General features: G+C 40.9%; 2 protein-coding genes across 6 annotated transcripts in view; both read right to left on the bottom strand.

The window, feature by feature from the left end:
- Positions 1-18,401, bottom strand: part of LOC125901931 (complement decay-accelerating factor transmembrane isoform-like) — a 64,140-nt gene that overhangs the window by 23,970 nt on the left and 21,769 nt on the right. The gene's annotated exons all lie outside the window — the stretch shown is intronic.
- The window catches only part of LOC125901937 (complement factor H-related protein 1-like), a 43,702-nt gene that overhangs the window by 14,332 nt on the left and 10,969 nt on the right, over positions 1-18,401 (bottom strand). Inside the window, exons 1-8 of one of the 5 annotated variants that reach the window (XM_049597975.1) lie at positions 12,309-12,460; positions 12,022-12,213; positions 5,788-5,967; positions 5,453-5,644; positions 3,608-3,664; positions 3,362-3,523; positions 3,106-3,276; positions 672-697 (exon numbers count right to left, since the gene is read on the bottom strand). In XM_049597975.1, coding sequence (XP_049453932.1) covers positions 672-697; positions 3,106-3,276; positions 3,362-3,523; positions 3,608-3,664; positions 5,453-5,644; positions 5,788-5,967; positions 12,022-12,213; positions 12,309-12,366 — 1,038 coding nt within the window. In that variant the 5' untranslated portion in view covers positions 12,367-12,460. Of the gene's footprint in view, positions 1-671; positions 698-3,105; positions 3,277-3,361; positions 3,524-3,607; positions 3,665-5,452; positions 5,645-5,787; positions 5,968-12,021; positions 12,214-12,308; positions 12,461-18,401 lie in introns of those variants that run through there. The other 4 variants (XM_049597976.1, XM_049597973.1, XM_049597972.1 and 1 more) reach the window with 4 other exon arrangements.

Below are 18,401 nucleotides of genomic sequence, written 5' to 3'. Positions count from 1 at the left end.
TGCCGTCAGCCAAAAATATGCTGCACGTATTTTGCCATAAAGCATGTTTCTAAATACAGTGTGCATTGGTTTGACACGGCCCACGCACATACATGCCTCCATGCCGTCAGACACACAAACACAGATGCGCGCACACAGACACGGACGCGCGTTCGTTCAGTAAAATAATTACCTTAGTCTTCAGCAAGTGTTGGTGCTTGAAATTGCATGTCCTAGCCATAAACTGTGGCCCGAGTGCAGTCTCCGCGCATGCGCAACTCACGTTGCTAATGGTGCTCACAGTATGAATGGGTAATGGAAGATAAATGCGAATATAAACAGTGGAAATGTGGGAAAAATGCAAAAACAGCATCGTGGCTGTCTGCACATGACCAAGATGAAAGCCTATGTGCAGGTTCAGAAAAATAGGTCAAAGCAGTGAGGAGGAAAATGGATGATGACAGAATGACGGAGGAACAGAGATTTCTCCATTTAATAGTAGGATGACACGTATAAAATGTGCAAATGTAAATGTAGAATGCCAACGTTTATCACAAAAACAGTACAACACACAAAATCATAGAAATAAAGTAATGCATAAATAAAAGGAGCAAACAGTAGTGCTTCATGGGAGAAACCCTAGTGTAAATGTCATGTGTTTCTTATAAAGTAGATTTAGGAGTTACACTCACCTGCCTTAGATGCCACCAGCTACAACCTGAAAAACATCACACAGAAGAAACAATAAATATGAGGCACAGCTTACTGACTTCTCACAGCAAGGTGACGGCCAGTTAACTGAATTGATGCTCCCTTTGTTTCTAATAACCTTTCCTCTCCATCAAGACAAGAAGAATCATGACGTCCTCATTCAGTACACAATACAGAAGGTTTTAATGAATCAGATTGTGGACCATTTGTAATGTTCTCCACCAGTTCTTTCTTTTCTTTGGCACAAAGCAAACAACTCATTTCACAGTCCAAGTCTATCTGCAGTTTTTGGGGGCACTATCCCCCCCAGATACACAGCAACATCTCAGTAAAAAAAAAAAGAAGTGCTATTTGTGGTACTATACACACGAGAAACACCTCAATGGGTCACTAAAAAAAAACAACCTTTTTTTTGGTTTGTCTTTGATACATGTAAACGTAACGTAACTCTGCAGTTACACCTCCAAAACACTAGTCGGCTGTGGGGTTTCTGTGAAGTTTAGTTCAATCAAAACACACCCAGAACACACAATAAACACACATTAAACACACATTAAACATGGCTTAATAGAGACAATTTCAAACACAAGTACACAAATCAGCTTCACTATAATTCGCAACAATCACAGACAAAGCACTTGTCTTTATCTGGACACATTTTCCCCACAAATACAACATGCTAATGTTATTAGCACAAATCTATGGCATTTTACATTGTAGAAATTGGCCTAGCCACTAGCTGACTTTTTCTATACTCATATGAAACCATGGACAACAGCAACAGTAAACAAAGGTAACGTCACAAAATTCGGCTCCATTATAACTCACAAGGTTCACTGACAAAAAAACGGTCTTGTTTTCCCAAAAAATACACAAGCTAACGTTATTAGCACAAGCCTATGGCATTTTACATTGTATAAATTGGCCTAGTGATGAGCGGAGATTTCCTCTTCTCATATGAAGCCAGGATAAATCACACAAGACTTAAAGCAGCTGTGCGGAACTTTACGTTTTCGATGATTATAGCGCCCCTTTGGTCGAAGCGGTTTGACACCCACAGCCTGGTGTCGTAAAATTCCGACTGCAGCCGGCATTCGGCTTCATTCGTAAAATCTCGACTGCAATCGGCAATTACTGCATGCATTTGTTTTGGAGAGCGAGAGGAAAATCATACATGTTCTGGTGTAGCTTTGAATTTCTTATAAACTGAGGACAACTGCCTGCTGTATATTTGTGTTCATGGTCACAGTCACGGATAAGTTTGTGGCATTTGTTGTAACGTTACTAGACAAAAGCGGTTCACATCAGCTAACGTTAGATTTAGCTTGCTTATAACTTCCATGTCATCATATATTTAAGTGAAACAACGTCTAACAAGTTGCGGTATATTCTCTAAATAAAAACAAAAATTACATACCTGTCGATTAGGAAAAGGGCCAACTGGGGATCAGTTTTAAAACCTTTCAAATCTCTCAGCTCTCTCCACTTGGTGAACGCCCGACCAAGGTTTACACGTGTTTTGGCTCGAGCCCTATCACTGTCCGTTTAGCCTTCTTCTGTTCTTTTTCTTTTAGATGGTGCTCCTTCTTTATCCACCATGACAAAGTACAACCAAGTCCTTATAGACACATCTGGTAAAACTGTTATGTGTTCAGCAATGCCCGTTGTGTACCGCTTACTTGAAGAACACTCTCTGTAAACATGGCTCTTCTTCTTCTCTCAATTTATTGGCAGATCGCAAACAACTTCCAGATGCATACCACCACCCACTGTACAAGAGTGTGCAATGTGTCGGAAATCATTCACTACTCCCTACTACATGTCATTTAGCCTATTTCTTAAATCCTACTTGTAAACACAGTTCCTTCTTCTTCTGTGGTTTAATGGCTGTGGGCCGCTGCGGGCGTACAGACTTACTTCCACCTACGGGTGCCGTATTCTGGTTTGCTGACTTCTGCTGTGTCCGACCTGACCGAGGCTACGCTAAATAGCCATATAGAGAAAGGCTTTTTTGTCGCTGTTGGGTTCAAATAAATATGCGGATCTTCAAGGGGGGGTGATATGAACAAGGGACAGTTTTATAAATGGTAAAAAAGTTCCGCACAGCTGCTTTAAAATGCTATTTTTGCGGAGGCTTTAATGTCGTCACAAATTATTGTTTATTATCTGTGAAATTAAAGTAAATAAAAGCTTTGTTTCCACTGAGGGAAATGGTTTCAAGTTACAGAAACAGACAGGAGGTCTGCGTCACCGCGATGTGTAGTTACATTTCTGGGGAGGTGCACGTCAGATTACTGTGTAGGGTACAGTGTTGGCTCTACGTCGACGCAGAGCCAATGCTGTAGGTACAGCATTGATGCGACCCAGAAGTATAAATCCTGCATTAATGTGCAATAAGTTTAAAGTGATACTTACATCTTGAAAGCGTCACACTTCCATTATTGCAGCGGGCCACAGAATAATGAGTCGTCCACCATTTATCCTGATGCACACATTCCAATCTCGCCTTCTCACCATCTTTTAAGTATTTAACGCCAACATTTATTAACTCAGGGGATTTATCAGTGTCCACAGAACAGAAGGCAGCTGCACAAACAAAAAAGAAGTTTGTCAACCTTATTTTTCCCCCACTCAAACTCTTCAACAGCCTGTAGATTTGACCTGTTTTTACCTTCACAGGTGGGTACTTCTGACCACTCGCTGTTGTTGTAACACTCCACTCTGTCTGGACCCACTTGCTTGTAAAAAGCAGCGCATTGGTACCTCAAAAACATTTCATGAGTTTCCACAACATCACCATTAGGAACTACGGGGTATTCTCCACAGTTGCTGACTGAAAATAAATAAATAAATGAAGAGGTTTCTGGAAACAAAGGCTGTCCTGTTAGAACCTTTTATAAGTGGACTGATGAGTTACCTTCTGTGACTGAAAGTTCAGTCTCACTGTCATTTGAGTGTGAGCTAGCAGATGATCCTGTTACGGGTGCAGAGCAGAAAAAGGTAAATATATTGGTGTCATTACAGATGAGTAATGCCTAATAACTAATGTAATAGCCAAACTCATAGCCACACCCACAGACTAGAAAAGTGATTGGATCCATGACTGATTTTTACTGACATTTATTTCACCTTGTCTCTCACAATCAGTTCTGTTACAGTCACCTCACAACATACCAGCACCTGATTGACTATCACCTGATTCTGCAGTTACCCTCAGCTCTGAAGACCTTTAAAGCTTCTTTCGGCTCACTGTTTTGGTTTTACAGCTCACATCTTGATTGTTACAATTTCATCCTACTTAAGTGCTGTTTTCAGTGGAAAAAACTCTGATAAACCCAACAAATACCACACCAAACCGCAGGCAGACAAAGCTACAAATTTAGCAACTAGCTGGTGAACATAGCGGAGCGTTTAGTAGCTAACGAGCCACATATTTACCTCAGGAGTGGGTTGAGACCAAAACAGAGCTTAAAGGAGCAGAAATATAAGCCCAATATTGCAGTCTTGTTTTAACAACCAGGTCTCACTTGGAAGTCGTTGAAAATCAGCACTTGGTCAGTGACTTTCAGCGTCAGACGCTAACAAAAAAAAAAGCCATCCTTCCACAATGGCATGATTTTTTGGGCTGGTTACCTTTATTGTTAAACGGTGCCTGGGGGTGTCAGGGGGGAATACAGTGGTTAGCGTTGTTGTCTCACAGCAAGACGGTTCCTGGTTTGAACCCAGGGTGGGGGGGTTCGAACCTAAGGTTGGGTGAGCCCTTCTGTATGGAATTTGCATGTTCTCCCTGTGTCGGCGTGGGTTTTCTCTGGGTACTCCAGCTTCCTCCCACAGTCCAAAGACATGCAGGTTAACTGGTGACTCTAAATTGTCCGTAGGTGTGAATGTGAGCATGAATGGTCGTCTGACTATGTGTCAGCCCTGTGATAGTCTGGTGACTATCTGCTGTCCAGGGTGTACCACGCCTCTCGCTCAATGTCTGCTGGGATAGGCTCCAGCACCCCTTACGACCCCTAACAGGATGAGTGGTTACGGAAAATGAATGAATGAATGTATCAATTCAACATTTCTAATTTGGGGAAGGCCAATGACAATCATTAATGTCTAGATCTACCAGAAAACCTCAGATCAACTGATATACAACCCTCTCTCGCAAATGTCACAATTGTTTCCTGGATGTGGGTGTGAATGTGAGCGTGAATGGTGCTCTGTCTACTCTACTACTTCCTCTACTCTGTATATTCAGCTAGCTAGTTGCTAACTTTGTCTGCCACTCATGTACAGTGGGTTTATGAGAATCATTCTCTGAAAACAGCTGCCTGCTGCTGCTGGAAGCAACACTGATGAGAGCGTTGAGACTGAGCTGACGAAATAAAAAGTTGAGGCCCAGAAAACCAAAACAATGGGCTGAAAGAAGCTAAAACACTGAACGGAGATGAGGGGAACTGCAGGGGGGTAATTCTCTATGGTTTTGTTACTACGAGGGACTCCTTTCACATTCAAGTAGGCATGTGATCAGTTGTTAGACTAAGAATAATATAGCAGTTTTAAAGATGTGAAAGCAATGTGCTATCAAAATAATAAACGAGGGTCCCACCACAGATCAATCAGGGCTATGACGACATGACGGGCAGATATATCACTGACAGAAACACAAGGTTGAGAGAATTCTTTAAGCCCCTTCCTAACAATTGTTTTGGTTGCTGGAAACAATATATTTCATCACTTCAACAACACATATCTCAGTATATTGTCCACTCACTGCACGTTGGGCCTTCAGTCCAGTTTCCAGCGATGCAAATTATGTTTGTTTTGGTGTCTGCTCCTTCTACAGTATATTCATCTTCACATTCATACTGTACTTCTGAATCTGCAGCAAACACTTCCTGGTATTCCAAATGAACGATTACAGCATGGGGGATTTTCGGGGGCTCATCGCATGCGTAGATGCTTTCTGTAGATAAGAAAATAAATCATCCATAAACATTAGTGAGAGTACTCAGACAGTCCAGCCCAAACTCAAAACATTTAAACTGGTATTGTTCTGGTAATTGTGTCATTTTCCAACTGGTATAAAACATTTCACAGATGTCTTACTCTCACAAACAGGCACAGAGGACCATGCTCCATCTAAACACTCAGCTGTGACGTCCCTGTTTTTGGGTTCATATCCGTCATTACACGTTATCCTAATCATGTGTCCTTCGTTGTACCAGCCATTCTGGTTTTCAGTGTATTTCCCGTTGGGGATTGTTGGTTGCAAGCAGGATTTTTCATCTAAAAACAAAAGAGAAAACAACACTTTCATAATGACCTTTAATTATTTAGTGGCAACAAAATGGATACTTTCTAAACTACCAGTGTACAGTTCATATTATGACATATGGTTATACATTATGGAACGTGAGATGTGTGTGGTTGCTGGGTCACTCTTGTTGAGAGTACACAGCAGGATGGAGACGGATATTCTCCACACTTGAGCTGCTTCACAACAACCCCATTTCCTGGTAACACTTCCTTGTTATGGGTCACATGGCTCTTAATTAACCAATGAGAAGCTACAAGACTTAAGGCCTTTGCACTTTTTCAAAATTGTCACATGTCTAAAAATAAATACAACCTCACATTGTGTCAATGTCTCCACACTCAGTCCGTTATTAAAATTTTCTAAACAGGTTTGATTTTCTGCATTTTTTGCAGCCGTGTGCATTTTTTTCTGATGATGGATCAAAAATGGAGCCTATCCCGGCTGGTCGCCCGACTGTCACAGGGCTGACAACCATTCACACTCACATTTAGAGTCACCAATTAACCTGCATGTCTTTGCAATGTGGGAGGAAGCCGGAGTACCCAGAAAACCCACACTGACATGGGCAGAACGTGCGTCAGTTTCAAACCATGAACCCTCTTGCTATGAGGCGACAGTGTTAACCACTGCACCACCACGGTGCCCTGGTGGCCAGTAACCCTACAATTACATCAAATGTCTTGTTCATTGAAGGTCAGTAAAGCATCCTTATTAAAGCAGTATGTGAAAATGGCCTAAAGGATGACAAGTTTGAGTTTTACTGAATGTCTGCTCTCCATTGTTATCAAGTGTAATGCAACTGTCTGCGTTGGCATCTTTTTTCAAGATGTTTTTTGGCTGTACCAACATTCAGAAATGTTTTCTGCCATTTTTATGCAACACATTCTCAATTCTACCTTGTCACATATCACAGCTGGGTCTGTGGGCTTACATGTCTACATATTACATGCAAAAAACACTTTGTATTTACATTTATTTCACCATACAACAAAAGCATGTGGTTAGTCATTGACCTACTTGGGTAACAGGGGCCTCACTGTTATAATAACGTCCACTTTTTAACAATCAAATTCCTCCCAATGTTATATCAATCAATCAATCAATTTTATTTATAAAGCCCAATATCACAAATCACAATTTGCCTCACAGGGCTTTACAGCATACGACATCTGCCTCAACTAAGTGCCAAAGCTAAGGCTAGTGTGACAGAGTTTTAGAGCTTAATGGCTACTTGAAAATGACAGTTGGAGGGGATGAGCTGAGAGGTCACTTTTTTTTTTTTTTCTCCTTCACTTTTTTATTTCATTTTGTATCAACTGAACCAAAGGACCCGCTGCGAGGGTCCAAAGGAAAAACTCCCCCCAAAAAAACCTTTAACGGGGGAAAAAAACGGTAGAAACCTCAGGAGGAGCAACTGAGGAGGGATCCCTCTTCCAGGATGGACAGATGTGCAATAGATGTTGTACAGAACAGATCAGCATAATAAATTAACAGTAATCTGTATGACACAATGAGACAGAGAGAGACAGAGAGAGAGAGAGAGAGAGAGAACGAGATGCAGGTAATGACAGTAGCTTACAACAACATTATTGAAAGTAATAATATTATAGTTTTAGTTCTGACTACTGTGGTACAATATGTTGAAAGTATGTATTAATATCTGGCAGTATACATGTGTGACAATAGTCATATGTGTATAATAACAGTAGAAGTATGACTAATGACTAATGATGGCAGCAGCAGCAGGAGGCATCTGGCAGGACCACGGCAGCAGCACAACCACACACGTCACGCTGTCCAGGCACTGCTGCGATATGAGTTAATCTGAGAGACAGTGGAGCACAAAGGCTCCGGAGAAGAAGCCGAGTTAGTGACATCCAGAATGGCCGAGTTAGCAAGATGCAGTAACAGAATACGAGAGAGAGAGAAAGAAAGAGAGAGAGAGAGAGAGAGAGAGAGAGAAGGAGAGAAGGTGAGAAGGTGCCCGGTGTATTATAGGGGGGTCCTCCAGCAGACTAGGCCTAAGTCAGCCTAACTAGGGGCTGGAACAGGGCAAGCCTGAGCCAGCCCTAACTATAAGCTTTATCAAAGAGGAAAGTCTTAAGTCTAGTCTTAAATGTGGAGATGGTGTCTGCCTCCCGGACCGTAACAGGAAGATGATTCCACAGGAGAGGAGCCTGACAGCTGAAGGCTCTGGCTCCTGATCTACTTTTGGAGACTTTAGGGACCACGAGTAACCCTGCGTTCTCAGAGCGCAGTGTTCTGGTGGGATAATAAGGCACTATGAGCTCTCTAAGATATGACGGAGCTTGACCATTTAGAGCTTTATAAGTTAACAGTAGGATTTTAAATTCAGTTCTGGATTTTATAGGGAGTCAGTGCAGAGAAGCTAAAACGTTTCTTAGTTCCTGTTAGTACACGTGCTGCTGCATTCTGAATTAGCTGGAGAGTTTTTAAGGACTTACTAGAGCTACCTGATAATAGAGAGTTACAGTAATCCAGCCTTGAGGTAACAAAAGCGTGGACCAATTTTTCTGCATCTTTTCGGGTCAGGATAGGCCTAATTTTCGCAATATTACGCAGATGAAAAAATGCAGTCCGTGAGGTTTGTTTTAAATGAGAATTAAAAGACAAATCTTGATCAAATATTACTCCGAGGTTTCTTACGGTAGTGGTAGAGGCCAGAGCAATGCCATCTAGAGAAACTATGTCATCAGATAAAGAGTCTCTGAGTTGTTTGGGGCCAAGAACAATAACTTCAGTTTTGTCTGAATTTAACATCAGGAAATGATGCTCATCCAAGTTTTTATGTCTTTAAGGCAGTTATGGAGTTTAGTTAATTGATTACTTTCTTCTGGCTTCATTGATAAATACAACTGTGTATCATCCGCATAACAATGGAAATTTATAGAGTGATTTCTAATGATGTTACCTAAAGGAAGCATATATAGAGTAAATAGGATTGGTCCAAGCACAGAACTCATGGAACTCCAAAACAAACTTTGGTACGTAAGGATGATTCATTATGAACGTCAACAAACTGAAAATGATCCGATAAATAAGATTTAAACCAGCTTAGTGCAGAACCTTTTAGGCCAATTAAGTGATCCAGTCTCTGCAGTAGAATTTGATGGTCAATTGTGTCAAACGCCGCACTAAGATCTAATAAAACAAGTACAGAGACAAGTCCTTTGTCTGAAGCAAACAGAAGGTCATTTGTAATTTTAACTAGTGCTGTCTCAGTGCTATGATGCACTCTAAATCCTGACTGAAATTCCTCAAATAAATTATTATCATGGAGAAAATCACACAGCTGGTCTGCGACTACTTTCTCAAGGATCTTTGACAGAAAGGGAAGATTAGATATTGGTCTATAGTTGGCTAACACCTCTGGATCCAGGGTGGGCTTTTTTAGTAGAGGTTTAATTACAGCTACCTTAAAAGACTGTGGTACATAGCCTGTTAATAAGGATAGATTGATCATATCTAATATATGAGTGTTAACTAAAGGAAAGACCTCCTTAAGTAGCCTAGTTAGGATGGGGTCTAGAGACACGATGATGATTTAGATGAAGAAATCACTGTGGTCAATTCTTGAAGAGAAATTGGGGAGAAGCAATCTAAATATATATTAGGTCTTACAGCTGTGTTTGAGGTTAGATAGGTACTATCTGAGGACAGGAGGTCATGAATTTTGCCTCTAATAGTTAGAATTTTGTCATTAAAAAAGCTCATAAAATCATCACTGCTAAGGGCTAAAGGAATACAAGGCTCAACAGAGCTTTGACTCTCAGTCAGCCTGGCTACAGTGCTGAAAAGAAACCTGGGGTTGTTCTTATTGTCTTCTATTAATGCTGAGTAATAGTTTGCTCTGGCATGGAGGCCCTCTTATAAGTTTTGAGACTGTCTGTCCAGATTAAACGAGATTCTTCCAGTTTGGTTAATTGCCAATTCCTTTCAAATTTTCGCGACATTTGTTTTAACTTACGGGTTTGACAGTTATACCAAGGAGTGAACTTTCTTTGCTTTTTTAACTTCTTTTTAAGAGGCGCTACAGAGTCAAGTGTTGTTCGCAGCGAGCCTACGGCGCTATCAACAAAATGATCAATTCGGGAGAGGTTAAACTCGGTACAGGAAACCTCTGTTACTGAGGGACTTGGTATTGAATTTAACGACGGAGTAATCTTTTCCTCAAATTTTGCGACAGCACTATCTGATAAACATCTAGTATAGTAACTGCTGCTGAGTGGCATGTAATCGAGTAAAAAGAAATCAAAAGTAATCAGATAATGATCCGATAGCGAGGGATCCTGTGGAAAGACTTTTAGGTTATCAATTTCAAGTCCATACGTCAGAACTAGATCGAGGGTATGGTTAAAACAATGAGTGGGTTCATGTACACCCTGACTGAAGCCAATGGAGTCTAATAATGAGGTAAACGCGGTAGCCAGGGAGTCATTATCAACGTCGACATGAATGTTAAAATCGCCTACAATAATAACTTTATCTGATTTAAGAACTAAACTGGATAAAAACTCTGAGAACTCAGATACAAATTCAGAATACGGGCCAGGAGCACGGTACACTATAACAAATAAAAGTGGCTGTGAGGTTTTCCAGGTCAGATGTAAAAGACTAAGAACGAGGCTTTCAAATGAATTATAATCTAGTTTAGGTTTAGGGCTGATTAACAGACTAGAGTTAAAAGTGGCTGCAACTCCCCCTCCTCGGCCGCTGCCTCGAGGAATGTGGGTATTATTATGACTGGGAGGAGTGGACTCATTAAGACTAACATATTCATCTGGACACAGCCAGGTTTCAGTGAGACTGAGTAAATCAATATGATTATCTGATGTTAAATCATTTACTAACACTGCTTTAGATGATAGAGACCTGATATTTAACAGTCCGCATTTAATTCTCCTGTTTTGTCTTTCTGTCACAGAAGAGGTTTTAATTTTTATGAGGTTGTTATGCACAACTCCTCTTTGTTTAATTTTAGATTTAAATAATTTAGGTGGTCGGGGGACAGACACCGTTTGTATAAAACTATGAAAACTATGGCTGGGTAACCGAACTAGAAGCTCAGAGAGGCGTATAGGACTGCGACTCTGAGTCCTGATCTCAACTCAGTTGTCAGCGATTTAAATTACTAAGAAAGTTTGCCAGGTTCCTAGAAATGAGAGCAGCTCCATCCAAAGTGGGATGAATGCCGTCTCTTCTAATAAGACCAGGTTTTCCCCAGAAAGTTTGCCAATTATTAATGAAACCCACATCGTTTGCTGGACACCACTTGGACAGCCAGCGATTAAATGATGACATGCAGCTAAACATGTCATCACTGGTCAGATTTGGGAGGGGTCCAGAGAAAACTACGGAGTATACCGAGGCAATATTAATTTTAGTGACCTCCGATTAGCGTAACCGGGTGTCATTGCCGCCGACGTGAATAACAATCTTACTGAATCTACGTTTAGCTTTAGCCAGCAGTTTTAAATTTGATTCAATGTCGCCCACTCTGGACCCAGGGGTACATTTGACTATGGCCGCTGGTGTTGCTAACTTCATGTTTCTCAGAATAGAGCTGCCAGTAACCAGAGTTTTGTCCTCAGTGGGTGTGTCGCTGAGTGGGGAAAAGCGGTTGGAAACGTGAACAGGCTGGTGGTGAGCCGTGGGCTGTCTGTCCTGTTTCAGTAGGAAATATATCTCAATACTGAAGCTAGATACTCTCACAAAAACATTATCTGAACTTTAAGCAGTTATAATGTTTACCATCTTGTTGCTTCATAGCATGCTAACATAATTAGCATGTAGCACAATGTCCAGCTGAGGCTCATTGGATTATCATTTGTTTTGCAGTTAGACTATTTAGTTATAAACCAGACCTTAGGACAAATTAAATAATGGAGCCAGATATTTGGACCAAAGTAGTGGACTGACAGAGTGACACTACCATTCATGGTGCAAAGGTGCAACCATGGGGACAAAAGGAAACAACAGTAGACATATTTAGGAACACTTACCTATACACTGTGGTTCAGGAGACCATTCTCCATTGTGACATGTGCTTGTTGCCCACCAACCCTTCACTGCTGGTTTACGTCCTTCATCACAGGTATAGCTCAGCTTTGTTCCGTCAGAATAAGTCTGTTGTTTTGGGGCAAAGAAACCACCATCCAGTCTGGGAGCACTACACGACTGTGCTGCACTTTGTGCTAAAACACAACGATAAAGAAGATTACTGAACACTAACTGTATTTGTTGTTAAGAAATTCAGATGATTGAATGTTAAAGTATTTGATATTCTCACCATGTAGCGCTCCAGGAAACCAAATCAGAAGAATAAATCCAAGGTATCTGACGCACATTTTGTCTGTAACGAAATCAAACAAAGTAGAGCTGAGAGCCAAGTCCAGATCAGAGCCAGTTAATTATTGTTGGGGACATTTCCCGAAAACATTTGTGGAGTAAACACTCGGGCATCATGGTGCTGCTCTGGAGCCAAAAGAAAAGATGGACAATTAGGCTTCATGTTCACAGACACACCCACAGAAAAGGAGAAAAAACATGCGAAAAAGATTCTCGTCTGTTTCCTCTTCTTAAGCACACACAAAGCTCCTGGATCCACAAAAACATTTCAGGCAGATTTACTTGAGAAATGCAAATGATTCATGAAATGAGAAAGAAACAGTTTGGATCACTGCAGATTTACATCAGTATCTTGTTGAAACGAGGCTTCTTACAAACATTATTTTATAGTTTCCTGTTTGGTGTTGCTCTTTGACCTCAGATGATACACAGTCCAATATCCACCATATTAATGTGTTCAGTGAAAAAACAAACAACTACAACAGTATATTTAAGTATTTTTTTAATTTTTGTGTTTCAGATCGAGCCAAAAAGCCCAAAATTGATTTTTATGAAATCCAGCACACGTTGTCGGCATATTCAAATTTTATTTTCCAGTCAGTAATACATTGACTTGAATCCAAATGCAGCTGCATCTTTAATCTTCAGTTAAACAATTGTTGTAATAAAAAAAATTAGAAACAGAACTTTATTTATTTGAAAGGTAGATTAGAGTAAAACCCACCCTCTTTGGCTCAATCCAGAAATCAATATAAGCAATAAAATATAAATTTTATACCACATTTGAATCTTTGTAGCTTTAAGCACACAGAGAATTTGTTGGTACATTATGTAGGCTGTCACAGATCAAAACAAAAAGCCAGAAATGATTTGATGAACAACCCAACACAGTGTGTGACAGCATGATCATAACTTAGCCAGCATAACTTGTTTTCCATCAGCGTTAAGCAAATCCAAAGGCAGCAGTATTCTTCCTCTTGGTGCTGCAGCCTCAGCAAATATCCTGGTTACAAGACAGAGGTTTGACAAACAGAAACAAACAGAGTCAAATATAATGTGAATAAAGTGATGCATGTCAATAAAAAGAGTAGTTTCATGTGAGAAACATCAGCATTCTTTAAAAAGTAGATCACGAAGTTACACTCACCCTCTTTAAATCCCACCAGTCACAACCTGAAACAGAAAGGAAAAATAAACAAAACATTTTCTCAGTTATTCTTGTTACTCTTAAGAAGACAGTTAGATGACTTCATACTTTTCTTGTCTTCTTAAAGATTTTCAAGCAAAGCTAACAAAAACTACGGCCACCACCTTAAACTCCTTCACACTGTGATGGCCACGCCTGCTGTGCCACACATTCACTGTCTCAAGGCCCTCCCTCTACGACTTTATGAATCCTACTTTACAAATACCCTTTTTCCATCGTCACTTTTGGCCACAACGAGTGAAGCCATGCTGCTCTGATCTGTGTTTCCATTGTCAGTTTAGACACACTGTGCCACGCCAAGCCGCACCAGAGATGGACTTTCTCAGGAGTAGGTCCAAAAGCCGAGCAGCCGGCCCTCAAGCAGGTAGCGGTGACGTCTCGCCAACTGCAGCCAACACCCAACGTTCCCCATTCTCCCTCACGAACAAGCGTGTGTGTAGCAAGACTCTACTCACCTCTGTCTGCAGGAGACCAGAGAAAGGTGTTTTAAAAGTCTCTGTGTGTTCAGCTCTCAGTATTTTTGTAGCTTCTAACTGAATCTCTGTGGTTTGGAGTTTAGTTTCTCTCCTGCGTCCTGTTTTTACTTTAGATATCTGCTTTATTTTACTGTTTCATGTTCACTATCTGCTGTGTTATAAGTTGTGTGAAGTTACTACTCGAAAACTCAACATTTCCTTATTTTTCTGCTTCACAATAAAAGCTTTTAAAACAACAGGGGACTTTTATTGTGAAGAATCGATAGAAAAGTCATTCCTGGCTATTGGTGACTTTTCAATGTGCTAACTTTTGTGGAAAAAAGAATACATTTTTTGTGTTTTTATTATTATATCAGGTAAATGACATGTTTAACCCTATGGGCCCGAACGACAGTGCGTCCAAATTCACACCGGTTCTCTGTGGATTTTCTCCGCGACCGTGCGTCATAGCGGGAAGCCGCGCATATCACGTGAAACAGCGGAACTGTAGCTTTCCGAGAAGGCCAAGCACTTGTCGGTAGGCCAATGTTTACACAGCGAAAAAAATGATAAATTTACACTAAAATGATGTTTAACAGAGCTTTCATACAGCTGTGCACACACATTACTGTTGGATGGACTACTCGCGAACGCAGGCTCGCACAGACATGCCACGGATATCACATGATCGCATCAATGATGCATGATATCGCAGGAGCAGAGCTTTCCAGGGATACCACACACATCATTGTACTGTCATCCTATCACACTATAAATACAGATCAATTGTCTACAAAATAAAAACCTGACGAATTTCTTTACAATCCATTATACAGATCTTGTTATCAGTCACTTCATATAGTGAGGAATATCGTATCTTACCATGTCTTAGGCTTGCGTGTGTTTCTCCCTGTCTATCCACATTTGTAGTCCGGCTTTCAAGATGCAAATATCTCCATATTCTCCAATTGTCACTCAATCAAACTTTGTATGACAAGACCAGCGCACTTCACCTTTGCACACCCAGACAACTGCAGCCTAATTATGCATGCTGACAGGGCCGTAGTCACCATATACATTGAGGGGGATACGTGCCCCCCCCCCCCACCAATGCCCAAAATGTTCCCCCAGTATATAACTGAAACTGAAAAACAAATATTATCTTACTACTATACTATCTATTTTTCTGTGATCTTAGATGTAAATATTGCATGTTTCTTTCAGATAAAACACATGTTTGACTTGTGAATGAGTCAATGGAATTTCTTGCAATAATGAAAAAATACTGGCTATCATGTCCGCCTGGCACAAACCACATGTTTTGGACAGCTGTGAAGTGACAGAATGTCCCACCATCATGGTTCTTATATTGCCAGATTCCAGAGAGTCTCCCCTCTTCAGATATGGCAGAATATGTCAACTTCCAACTTGCTATGCTGAGATACATGTAAAAATGTAAGAATTTAGTCACACGGATTTGTTTTTTTCATTGATATAAAAATCAATATAAAATACAGGCACATAGGGGGGCATGTAATGGTGGCAAATCTGGTTAGCCCACATTGTCCTGAAAAAAACAAGATATATCATGTGTATGTAGCCTTTATAATGACTGTGATATGAGCTTAAAAGTAAAGGCAGTAAAAATACCCCAAAAATGCCTAGGGCCCATAGGGTTAACCTTCAGGAGCTTTTATTGATAGAGCTTAAGCATTTAAATAATAATAATTATGGGTGGACTGTTCAGACATGGACTGTGAGAGAGTTCCACCCTGTTAGGGACATATTCATAGGTACTACAAAGTGTTAATTATGTAAATATTTAACAATAGTTAGTTTTTATGACACCTCATGTGTCCCTTATTCCATCATAGAAGTTTGTTTTCTTCTTTGAATAATAATGAAACAAGAATTGTTAAGTAGAACGTGTGTTCGTTGTTTAGGACCATCACAATTTTGTACCCGATTTACCCAAAAGGGAAATAATAGCAAATTTGCTCAAAAAACATATGTATGCTGTTAAATAGGAAAAACCTGTCTCCCTCTTTTATTTTATTTTCAGTGTTTAATCAAGGGTGGGGGATTGAGGTGGTGAAGTTACTTTCTTTTGATGAGTAATTGATGGCTATTTGTGACTCAGATTTGTTTATTTATTTATTTCAGTTTGAATTTTTTATTTTATTTAACTCATACAGCCAAACTACTGTATCTACATTTGTTATTGCCAGTAAAGGTTGTCAAGTTAAATGGCAAGTTGTTGTACGGTCATTTTGTACCTATGATACATTTGGGATGGGGGCCTCCAAATAAAATTTTGCTTAGGGCCCCAATTTGGTCAGGGGCAGCCCTGTCCAGGAATGACCCTATTACTGAATTAGCGGAACTTTGTTCACGGCTTTTCTTCAATTAAGACAAATGTAATAAAACTACAGGGAGGAAAGTGAAAGCAGAAACAGCCACAGTGAGATGTTGATGAAGAGCTGCAGACAACAGGCTCTGCAAACAGTTCAGCTCCAACAGGTTAACATCTTTTACCTGCCCTGCTGTGGAGAAACACACGCAGCAAAAATAACAGGGGACCTTAGCTGTGGATTGAGCCCGGTCTCACTCTGAAGTTGTGGAAATCTGGCGCTTGGGCAGTGATTTGCGGCGTCAGAAACCAATGAAAAAAGCTGTCCTTTAATGTTGGCATGTTATGCGGCCCGTTGCCGGTATAGTTTAGGGATGCCCGGCGGTGTCAGAGGGAAACACTGTGGGACAAGGATGAAAGTTAAAGGGATAGTTCACCCAAAAATGAAAATTCAGCCAGTATCTACTCACCCATATGCCGAGGGAGGCTCAGGTGAAGTTTCAGAGTCTTCACATCCCTTGGGGAGATCCCAGGGCAGAGGGGGTAGCAACACAACTCCACCTAATGGAGGCTTACGCCGCCCCAGATTCAAACGTCCAAGAACACATAATTGAAACCACAGAATATCTCCATACTGCTCGTCCGTAGTGATCCAAGTGTCCTGAAGCCCCGACATAAAAAGTTGTTTGGAAAAACGTCATTTGAACACACTGTAGCCTGTAGCTCTAACTGCCTTTCTGTACACTGCGCTCACGTGTGCGTGCTTACATGAGACCGTGAGACATGGGCACCGCTTTCATGTGTGTTCACATGCTGTTGCTGGTCTCGCGTGCAAGCGCGCACACGTGACCTCGGTGTACAGATAGGCTAAAATCAGAGTTCAAATGACGTTTTTCCAAACAACTTTTTATGTCGGGGCTTCAGGACACTTGGATCACTACGGACGAGCAGTATGGAGATATTTTGTGGTTTCAATTATGTGTTTTTGGACGTTTGAATCTGGGGCGCCGTAAGCCTCCATTAGGTGGAGTTGTGTTGCTACCCCCTCTCCCCTTGGATCTCCCCAAGTGTTGTGTACTCTAAAACTTCACCCGAGCCTCCCTCGGCATATGGGTGAGTAGATAATGGCTGAATTTTCATTTTTGGGTGCATTATCCTTTCAAGGCAGTTTAAGGCAGTTCTTCCCTAAGGCTGAAAGTCCGAGTGAGGTGGGCGGGAGGGATGATGGATGGGTCCAACAAACACCGACTTTCACCCGTGTTCGCTTCCTGTAACATTATAAAGTTAAACCCTGTTCTTTTTTCCTAACTCTAACCATGTGTTTTTGTTTCAGGAAGGAAAAAAACATCAATTAACAGTGTTGTACAGACGTAGTGTGTTTATTTTGAAGGAGACTGTATGTAAACGTTAAATTTTTCTGTGAAAACAGAAGTGTATTTTGAAAGAGGAAGATGATTATGATGAAACTGATGATTTACACCCCTAGTCCTGACCTGACAACCCGTATTGGTGAACACTTAATGTTGAACTTAATGAAGACACATACAGTACAGGCCAAAAGTTTGGACACACCTTCTCATTCAATGCGTTTTCTTTATTTTCATGACTATTTACATTGTAGATTCTCACTGAAGGCATCAAAACTATGAATGAACACATGTGGAGTTATGTACTTAACAAAAAAAGGTGAAATAACTGAAAACATGTTTTATATTCTAGTTTCTTCAAAATAGCCACCCTTTGCTCTGATTACTGCTTTGCACACTCTTGGCATTCTCTCGATGAGCTTCAAGAGGTAGTCACCTGAAATGGTTTTCCAACAGTCTTGAAGGAGTTCCCAGAGGTGTTTAGCACTTGTTGGCCCCTTTGCCTTCACTCTGCGGTCCAGCTCACCCCAAACCATCTCGATTGGGTTCAGGTCCGGTGACTGTGGAGGCCAGGTCATCTGCCGCAGCACTCCATCACTCGCCTTCTTGGTCAAATAGCCCTTACACAGCCTGGAGGTGTGTTTGGGGTCATTGT

Source organism: Epinephelus fuscoguttatus, linkage group LG15 (genome assembly GCF_011397635.1).
Source record: "Epinephelus fuscoguttatus linkage group LG15, E.fuscoguttatus.final_Chr_v1".
In the NCBI taxonomy this organism is placed as follows: domain Eukaryota; kingdom Metazoa; phylum Chordata; class Actinopteri; order Perciformes; family Serranidae; genus Epinephelus; species Epinephelus fuscoguttatus.
Note: the sequence above shows the minus strand (reverse complement) of the source record. Positions and strands in the feature narration are given on the sequence as shown.